The following is a 10,149-nucleotide window of genomic DNA, read 5'->3' on the forward strand; positions in this document are numbered from 1 at the left end:
CGCTTCTGAGAAATTATAGCAACTAATGATGTTAGTTATTTACTGTTTAGTAAGTCAACTTATTAAGCAATTGATAGTGCACTCTGATTGGTCAACAAATAATAGAAATTGCTCGTGCAACAAGCGTTTCCTATTCCATCGTTTCAACTTTCAGTCTTGCAAACTTTCTCTCAAAGAAACTGTTCGTCTCTCCTCCGAGATATTCATCATGTCGCACCAATTCGACGCAACTTCCTACACGACCATGTCTGATTCCTCCAGCTCTGAGTCTTGCAACCCTAACCGGGAAGTTCCTGTGGCTGACGCTGCAAAGACGTCTCATGCAAGGAGACCTAAATAAACGGTCTCCGGATTCTCCTCAGCAATCGCACTTGATCAAACAAACCAGGGAAGGCTCCAGGTATGTGCACAATGCCATTGCAACTATAGTGACCGGGATTCTATCTGGTAATCAGAAGGTTCCTGGGGTCTCCGTTCCCTTAAACATTATCATACCTGATAATGTTGCATGTCAAGAAAACGTAGTCATCCTAAGAAATAATGTCTCTGACGATGCTGAGCAAACTGATGCTCATGAGGGTTCAAAAAATGACAAACCCTTAGACAAATTGGGGGGTGAGGAAGTCCGTGTCACTCATGATGTCGGTGACAACCCTAAGTGTGCATCTGAAACCATTGACCTAGAGGAGTTTTCTGATGATGAGTTGTTGACCTCAGTTGTCCCTAGCTTAGCCAAAAGGGTTAGGACTAGGAGAGTGAAGAAGACAGTGGTGAAGAGGTCCCCAAAGAGGAAGATTGATGTGGCAACTTCTTCCGATCCAAAGGTGACAGAGATTTCCCTCAAAAGGAAAGGACATGGGCCTACGAAGTCTTGGAGCAAAGAGGTGCCCAAGAAAATGAAGACCAAGTCTGTTGTTGTGGAGTCTGATTCAGATGTCCCATGTGATGTCACAACATCTCTGTCAAAGAAGAAGCCAACCACTAGCAAGCTGGAAACTAGTGTCCCTGAGGTACCTATTGACAATGTCTCATTCCATTTTGCATCTAGTGTGAACAGATGGAAGTATGTCTATCACAAGAGGCTGGCCTTGGAGAGGGAACTGGCTCAGAATGTCCTGGAGTGTAAGGAGATTGTAGACCTTATTCAAGAGGCAGGGTTAATGAAAATTGTGACTCAACTCCCAAAGTGCTATGAGACTTTAGTAAAGGAGTTCATTGTCAATGTGTCTGAGGAATGTGCAGATGGAAAGTCCAGAGAATTCAGAAAAGTATATGTGCGAGGCAAGTGTGTGAACTTCTCTCCCTCAGTAATCAACCTGTATTTGGGAAGACCTGATGTAGCTCAACCTGAGATTGAAGTGACTGACAACAGAATTTGTCAAGTCATCACTGCAAATCAAGTCAGGAAGTGGCCTCTTAAAGGTAAGTTGGTGGCCAGCAAACTCAGTGTGAAGTATGCTATGCTACACAAAATTGGAGCTGTCAACTGGGTGCCCACAAATCACAAATCTACTGTGGCTGTGATGCTTGGAAAGTTCATATTTGCTGTTGGAACCAAAGCAAAGTTTGACTATGGAACCTACATCTTTGATCAAACCATGAAACATGCCGGGAGCTTCAGTGTGAAGGGGCCTATAGCCTTTCCTTCCCTCATATGTGGCATTGTGTTGAATCAATTTCCAAACATATTAACAGAGAATGACTTTGTGAAATGAAGAGAGAGTCCGTTGGCCTTCAATTATAAATTATTCCTGGGTAAGCATGTCCCTGACATTGCCATGACAACAGGAGAGACATCAAGTGTTGGCAATCAACTAGATAAAGCTGCTGTCATTGCCATACTCAGAGAGACTTGCAAAGAGCTAGCGGCAAGGAAGCTCACTTTGGAAAAGTTGATTATAAGGTTGGAGATGTCTGATGGTGGTGTGCTTGGTGAATCTGCTGATGCTACAGAAGGAGCTGCAAGGCAAAGTGCAGAGGGTGAAGAGGAGGCCAGTTCTGATGATGGCACTGATGATGAGGCTGACTCTAAGTCAGATGATTAAATCATTTCCTGTAATTCTGTCATTTGTGTGTAATTCTGTTTATTTTGGTCTGTAATTTATGGTGTTGCTTTGGCAACATTTTTGACAAAAAGGGGGAGTAACATCTGTGATGCCCCAGGACAACAGATTATGTGATTAAACAGATATTGAAGATCCTCTAATCCAGAGGTTGTGCTGCAGCTGATGTTCCACTTCTATGTGTTTGTGTGTGTTGCTGTTAGAAGTTTTTATTTAACTTCTGTGTGTGTGCTGTTGTTAGAAGTGTGTGTTGCTGTTAGAAGTTTTTATTTAACTTATGTGTGTGTGCTGCTGTTAGAATTGTGTGTTGCTGTTAGAAGTTTTTATTTAACTTCTATATGTGTTGAGTGTGTAGCTGCTCTGAGTGTATTAGCTAGGTTTTTTCCCTGCTAGATGTATGTTTTCCGCTGCTGTGAACTCTGTTGTGATGCCAAGTTGTTTTAGCCAAAAATTTGCCAAAGGGGGAGTTTGTAGATGTTTGATTGGCTGCATTTTATGTTAAAACACTAGTTGGACTCTAATGTCTTGACTGATGTCATGACATGCTGTGGAGATGTTTGATTGACTGCATTGTGTGTTAGAACATCTAATTGTACTCTGATGTCTTGACTGATGTCATGACATACTTGAGTAGTATGCTGCAGGTTTAGCTAATACAGGATTTACTAAATGTCAAAATATTCATCCCTGACAGCAGATACTGAGGTATAGAACAGTTGGTTGTCTGCTATAACTCAGTATTTAATTTCAGTCTGTTTATCAAGGGAATAACAGACCTGGCATAAGGCCTACTGTCTGAATGTCAAACTGGATGTTATGACATTCATCATTGACAGCATATACTGAATAATAGGCAGGTTGGTTTTCTGCTACAGTTCAGTATGTATCTCAGTCTGTTTATCAGGAGGATAACAGACCTGGCATAAGGCAGATTCTGTAAAATGTCAAATTGGATGTTTTGACATTTACTACTGTATCTTGTGAGCCAAGCAATTATCACCTAGATGATTGCATTGGGCTAGGGTGTTCATTGAGTTGTAAGTGTTGTGTCACTCTAAGCTTTTAAGCGTGAGTGTTGTGTATCTTGATTAAAGCTGTTAAGAACAATCAAGAGTTGTTTGAAGTGTGACTTCACTATTATCTTTAAACTTAATTAAAGGTTGTAATCACTGAGGTGATTGAGGGGGAGTGAGTAGGAACTCTGATCTTAGTGTAAGATTGAAATTGCATTGGGTAGGTATTAAGTGATAGGATTAAACAGTTGGTTTAAGGTCTGAATTAATACTACTAATAGTGGATTTCCTCCCTGGCTTGGTAGCCCCCAGACGTAGGTGTGTGTGACACCGAACTGGGTAAATAATTCCTTGTGTTATTTACTGCACTTACTTTTTAAGTTTTGCATAATACTTGTCTGCGCAGAATTGGATGTCATAACATCCCGTGTGACATAGAAAGTCTGTTAACTAGAATTTCACACAGTATTTTACAGTTGCAAAGTGAATAAGAAGTTTTCCATAGTTTGTGGGCAAAAAGAAACTCTGCAGAATTTTATTACTCTTCTCCATTATCGTTCTTTACTTTCTTTCTTTCTCCATTGTTATTTTTTTTCATTGCTATTGTGTGGGTGATAACAATCTTGTTCATCAAGATTGATTGAAATTCTCCATAGGTTTTGAGGGATTTCCATCAGTGATGTGTATGCATAATAATTACATGGTTAATGATTGGAACTTGTAATGTAATACATGCACATGAGAAGGAAAAGTACTAAGTTCCTAGAATGGATTCGTAATTAGTGCAAGCCTGGTGAAGTACTAAGTTCCTAGAATGAAGTCGTAATTAGTACAAGTCTAGTGACATATTAGTTCAACCGAATGGAGCCAAAATTAGTTATACACACTAAATTCTAATCGGAATGTGTCGTAACTAGTAATGGTAGGACAACTACTAAATCCAATTGTGCGGGGTCGTAATTAGTAGAGTGCTAGCTACACCTGCTAAATTTCAATCGAAAGGGTCGTGAATAGTAATGGTAGGCCATGTATTAAATCCAACATAGTAGAGTCGTAATTAGTTGTGAGACTAAGTTCCTATCAGAAGGATTGAAATGATATGAGTATCTTGCTTCTAATTTGGAGTCGTAAAGATACATTGATACTATTAAAAGTATAAAAAATGTTGTAACTTGTTTTGATATGCTAATTGATTAAGTGGTATGTGTTATGTGAATAAAATAGGACGATGTGAGAATACTATGGAATTAGTGTCATACTCGAGACTAGATTAATCAGGGTATAATGGGCGTAAAGAATTTCTAATTACACGTTTAGCCAATAAATGTAACCATAAGCCTCAGTTGATATAGATGGTGTACATTGGCCGTAATAGGCGATAATCATGATAACATTCTCTCATGATACAAGGTTTTTTCTTTGGTGCCCATGGATCGTTGGATCCCGTATAGATTGAGATCCCTTTAGAACCGAGTGGACCCATAAGATCAAGGAACTCACTACGATTATCATCGCATCCCACTATTCTTGTTGTTTATCAGGTAGTTCTTTGCAGGTGAAAGACAAGGATAAGCTTGTGTGATGATGTTTCAGTGATTGCACTTTTTGGATCATGATCTTCCGCCGTGGATCATGTGAACTCTGATATAAATCATAGTTTTCGTTGCCAATAATCTCTTATATGTATTCAGTACCAATTACACTGGGTATAATATGATTTTTAGGTGTATATTATATGTCGGTGTTACATGCAAGAATATCATTCTTTTGCCATTCAATGATATTATTTAGAAATTATATACTCTTGTCAAATCATATATAAAAACTAAAAATAATAATAATAATAATAATAATAATAATAATAATAAAAATAATTGATGACTAATTATAATTAAAGTCTAATAAATATTATACTTGAATATAGACATATTCTAATAGTTTAAATATAAATTTTTGTGTGATAGTCTTTCAAAAATTAAATATATATTAATGAAAAACACCATAAAATCGTATTTTTAAATAATATTAAAAATTTCTCAATATTTTCTTAAAAAAATATTTTTCAAAATCCTTTCTTCCAAACTCCCAAACAAAAAGTAAGTCTTTCAAATAAGATCTACATTCTCCTTTAAACAAGACCTTTATAAACTACACATATTTAGTCTAAAGTTCTTCGAGAAATCTTCTACTTATTTACAACAAAGCTCATACAAATTGGTGGACGAACCTTAAACAAAGCAAGAACAGTTGAAGGAAGAACCCATATCCCATCTCCACAAATCAAACCAGAAGCAACAGCCGGAACCATCAAATTTGCTTCCTTTCTTTTCAATTTACTCCAAACAAACACAACTAAACTTCCCACACACATGTCAACCGCAAAGTAAGCACCAACAACAAAAGGAACAGCCATTGCCATAGGAAGTGGGACCCATTTCCCAATATTCTTAGGGTTCCAATCTCTTATAAAGTTAACCAACACAGCAAATGCAAAAAACCCATAACAGAATTTCAAGCAATGGTTTGGTAGTGCTGAAAAGCCTTCAACACCAAGAATTGCCATGTTTCTAAAGATGATAGCATATGGTGCTTTGTATTCACCATTAGGGTTTCCAAGATCAAACGAATGGTAGAAAAGAAAGAATGTGAGTGGTGCAATAACACAACCTATTGCTGTACCAATTGCTTGTGTTACAAGCATTGACCTCGGCGAAGTTAAAGTTAAATGACCGGTCTTCATATCTTGCATTAAATCAGATGAAGTTGAAGCAAATGATTTTATTATTCCACATGCTACAAGTCCAGCAACAACACCATCACTTTTCCCTCCTAAAGCTGCAAGAACGAAAAGTGCTACTTTCCCATAATTATAAGCCATGTTCATGTCAGTTAAGCCAGTACCATAAGCATTGCAGAAGCCAAGAATCGGTGCTAGGAGATAAGCTATCACCACAAAGTACCACTTCACTTGATGGAATATTAAAGGGATAACATTGATGGAGATTAAGGTGAGTACTACATACCCTGCACATGCTAACCATATTGGAACACTTTCTTTTATAAAGAATTCATCGCGGGTAAGATCGTCTGGAGTTTTGTTCCGGTTATAATCTGTAACTGAACATGTTATTTGATTCCTCCTTTTCATGCAGGCTTGAAAATTTAAGGTACTAAAATATATAACTTTGATAAAATTGTAGAGTCCGTCACCAAGGATTAATGCAATGGAAATAAAAACCTGCACCATGAAAATAAAAAGAAAGTTAAGGCCTAAAGTGAAACAAGAAAAATGTAAATCCAAATTAACTCTAATAGAGTTCCCTTCATTTGTTGTTCATTCAAGACCTTATAACCATTAAGACTCTTCATGCTGCTTTCTGGTAAACTTCCAGAGAACCAATTTCCTTTTAGAACTCTGATCAGTGGCCACATAATGCCCCATGAAACTACAGCTCCAAAAAGCAATGATAAATTGATAAGATGTGAACAAATCATTCCTGTTCCAACATAAGTCATGCTGAAATCAAAGTAAAATCTGCAACCACAAAAAAAAATCAAACGTTATAATCAATTACAATTAACAAATGTTTCAATCTTCTGATTCATAAAACTAAAAAGAAAGTCGTAGAAATTGAAGTTAAAGCACATACGTGTTTTTCCATGCTTTCAACCCGAAAGTAGGAAACTGAGCGAATCCGCATTGGTCTCCACCAGTATAGAACCATTGGAAGAAAGACCAAAGCAAACTGAACGAAAAGAACCGCATGAAACCCTTAACCTGCTTCCTGTGAAAAATGCCAAACTAGTTTTATAGGTTTTCATCTTGAAATTACAAATATAGAGGACAAATAATATAACATGTTTTATAATCATACTTGGCCATGACATTTCCTTTAGGAGTATGGAATCCATTAATAAGAACAGCTGTAGCATTTCCAGTTGGATAAGGTAATTTAGCATCTATTATCATCATCTGTTAAACAACATTCAAATTACTCTACATTCTATTTAACAAAAATGTTCGACAACAGAAAATCCGGGTTCATTCATACGCAATACCTTTCGAAAAGGAATTAATGCTGTTAGCCCAACAAAGTAAGTAACAAGGAGAAAGCCAGTCATCCAGCCAATTCCAGGCTCCTTGGTGTCAGAAGTATTCCCCGGTGTACTAGCCCCTCCGACTCGCTCGTATGTCTTCCGATTCAAACCCAAGAGGTAAGATCCAAAACCACCTAAATATAAACAAGTAAAATTCAAAAAACTATAAACAGAAAGATATTGAACTGAAAAAACAAAAAAAAATTCATAATAATGACCTCCATAAGAAGCACTGTAGCATGCAACAGCACAAGTCTGAATAATGGTATTCTCCTGTCTAGTGAAAGGTTTTGAAACAATATTTGCTTTCTCAAGAATCTTAGTCCAAAGTTTAATGAACACAAAACCAAGAAGTGCAACTGAAACATTGAGATTAGGGACTAAACCAGTTGTGAGATTCAGTTTCAACACAATGACGCTATAAATCAAGCCAATAATGACGCTAGTTATCAGTCCTCTAACTGTGATCTGTTGTGTCCATGGTGCTATTCCACTTGCATCTTCTAAATCAACTCCAGCTTTTTCTACGTCTTCTCTCTCCAAATTCTCTATCTCTCTGAGTTCTTGTTCTTCATGGCTTATATTTCCCATTGGAATGTGTTGAATTCTCTGCTTCTTATACGTGAATCAATCTTGAAAGCAAGTAAAGTAAATCGTAAGAATCACAATGTTAGTAGAATCAAAAACCCACCAAAGAATTTTTATTTTATGATGATTTAAAATTTTTAGTTTGAATTTGAACAATCCGAAAGGTTAATAATGTGTTGAAAATGACGACATAAAACTATCATCTGTTTAGTAATGTAGTAATATATGACGACATAAAACCAATCATTTTTCCTTTTGTTATTATTATTATTATTTTAATTGTTATTTTGCACACTTTTGTAGTAAGACACAACTACTTTCACTAAATTCTATTGGTACAATATTACTACTCTTTCTATTTTTCTTTTTATTATATACTACGTATCACTTTACAAAAAAAAAAGTTCTATATTGATTTTAAATTGCTTTATAAAAATAATTTATTTATTTATTTCATTATATTTATTATGGTCTCTTTTTCCAAAAAAAAATCCTCAATAAAAATGATCTACAGATTTGGACGTTAATGTATTTGGCACTGGTTGTTTTGTATGCAATCATTTCTTGTTTTGCATGAGAAATTACAAATCTTTTCAGAGAATGAAGAGAGACTTGTAAATGGTCAACTGGTCATAACTCACATAAAACAATAAAACAAAAGTACCACTATAGTTTAAGATATGAAGATTTAGTTTTTAATATCGTATATAAAAAAAATTTGAAAGAATTTTTTTATATTCTTTTGATAATTGAGTAATTTTTTTTATTTTGTTACTCCCTCATTTTTTTTAAGTGTCACTTTTATGAAAAAAAATTATTATTTTTTAATTATTATTTGCAAAGTTGATATTCTCATGTTAAAATTATTTTTTTAAGGTAGTATTAATTGCATTTTTGTCAAAATTATTTTTAAATAATTATTTCAGAAAAAAATGTAATAAATAATTAAGAGTATTATAAATAAAAGAAAAATTATTATTTAAAAAATAACAATAATGATTAACTTTCTTGATATATGTAAAAAGTCAAAAAATAATACTTAAAAAGAAATTGATGGAGTATATGATACTGTAACATAGTTTTTTTTTCTTTCTAAAAACATAAAATTTCTAAATCACCCAAATATCATAAAATATTTAATAATTTGAATTATACTTTAGCAGATTATATATTTTTTTATGATTGAAGTTGTTTTGTATTATGTAATCAATATAACTAATAACTTAACTACTATCATGTACTTGCTATAAGCCTAATGAGGTGAATCTTTCTCGTCTATAGAATTGGAAGAATCGATTTAGAGGGTAAAGAGATTTAATGGTAATTTATCTATTTAATTGGTAGGACTATGAGATTACAATGATCATATGTGTTGCGACGACACATTAGTATTATTTTACTTGTTATAAAATATTTTTCTTAGTGATTGAAGACTCTGTATACATGTGAGGTTGCTTTGAAGAAGCGTGTATCCTTGTGATTAAAGACTCTCACCACCTACCATCATCATGAAGGTTGCGAGGTGTAATTATATGTTTTGTAAAACAAACTTCTTATTTAGGTACCATATAATCTTTGTCTTAGAGATTGGAGTACTCTAAGTACCTGGGAGGTTGCTTTGACGAAACGTGTTTCCTTGTGATTGCATACTCCAAATATCAAGGAGGTTGCGATGATATAATTTCGTGTTTTATAAGAGATCATAATAAATTGGATTTTTATAGTAGTCATAAGAATTCTCACATCTAGGGGTAGATGAGTCAAAAGGAAAACTTAATCGTTTTTAATTATGCTATGACAAACGTCCCACCAATAACGAATAAAAGTTATGAGAAAGATTAAGTTTCTTGAACAAGTACAAGAAATCATATTCAGGTGTACGAAAGAGAGAGAAGAAGGAAGAAGAAGGAAGAAGAAGAACGAGAATTGGTTAAAACTATTTTATTATTTACTTTCACAATTAGGATAAATTGTTTACAAGAAAATATCAATCAACCTTACCCATCTCTCAACAATCTGAGAGAGCAGCCTATTTATAGACTACAAGCTCACTTAACCAACAAGCTAATTTATACAGCTTCATGCTAGAACAAGCTTCGACTACAACACGCACATCTTCGACTCCTACATGCTTGAATAGATTTCGACTACAACACGCATATCTTCGACTCCTACATGCTTAAATAGATTTCGACTACAACATACACAATTCTTATCAAAAACTTGAAGCTATCTTTGTCGAGACTAGAGTCCGATCCAAAATTCCACAAATTATATTTGTAAGTTATAGTTACTATTCTCTAATCATCGCACCCCTCGATTATGTTACTCATTCATGGTGTTATCATTATAAGTACATTCACTTTGTTATTCACTTTGTTCTTGTG

General features: G+C 34.8%; 1 protein-coding gene across 2 annotated transcripts; it reads right to left on the reverse strand.

Annotated features, from left to right (window-relative positions):
* Positions 1-5,173: 5,173 nt before the first annotated feature.
* On the reverse strand, positions 5,174-7,884 carry LOC127093047 (metal-nicotianamine transporter YSL3). 2 transcript variants are annotated; one of them, XM_051031945.1, is made up of 6 exons: positions 7,393-7,884; positions 7,136-7,308; positions 6,952-7,049; positions 6,727-6,861; positions 6,422-6,611; positions 5,174-6,314 (listed from the first exon to the last, which is right to left on the reverse strand). In XM_051031945.1, exons 1-6 carry the CDS (start codon positions 7,763-7,765, stop codon positions 5,262-5,264), a joined length of 2,022 nt encoding a protein of 673 aa, XP_050887902.1. In that variant the 5' UTR covers positions 7,766-7,884; the 3' UTR covers positions 5,174-5,261. The 2 variants fall into 2 exon arrangements, with proteins under 2 accessions (XP_050887902.1, XP_050887901.1); XM_051031944.1 differs by having other exon boundaries at positions 7,136-7,884.
* Positions 7,885-10,149: the final 2,265 nt, after the last annotated feature.

Source organism: Lathyrus oleraceus, chromosome 6, assembly GCF_024323335.1.
Source record: "Lathyrus oleraceus cultivar Zhongwan6 chromosome 6, CAAS_Psat_ZW6_1.0, whole genome shotgun sequence".
Taxonomy (NCBI): domain Eukaryota; kingdom Viridiplantae; phylum Streptophyta; class Magnoliopsida; order Fabales; family Fabaceae; genus Lathyrus; species Lathyrus oleraceus.

Excerpts from the sequence above, each read along its gene's own strand:
- LOC127093047 (XM_051031944.1), bottom strand. The coding sequence starts at position 7,765 with ATGGGAAATATAAGCCATGAAGAACAAGAACTCAGAGAGATAGAGAAT. Across the intron at positions 7,050-7,135 it reads CATTAATTCCTTTTCGAAAG|ATGATGATAATAGATGCTAA; the intron begins GTATTGCGTATG and ends GTTGTTTAACAG. Across the intron at positions 6,315-6,421 it reads AGAGTCTTAATGGTTATAAG|GTTTTTATTTCCATTGCATT; the intron begins GTCTTGAATGAA and ends TTCATGGTGCAG.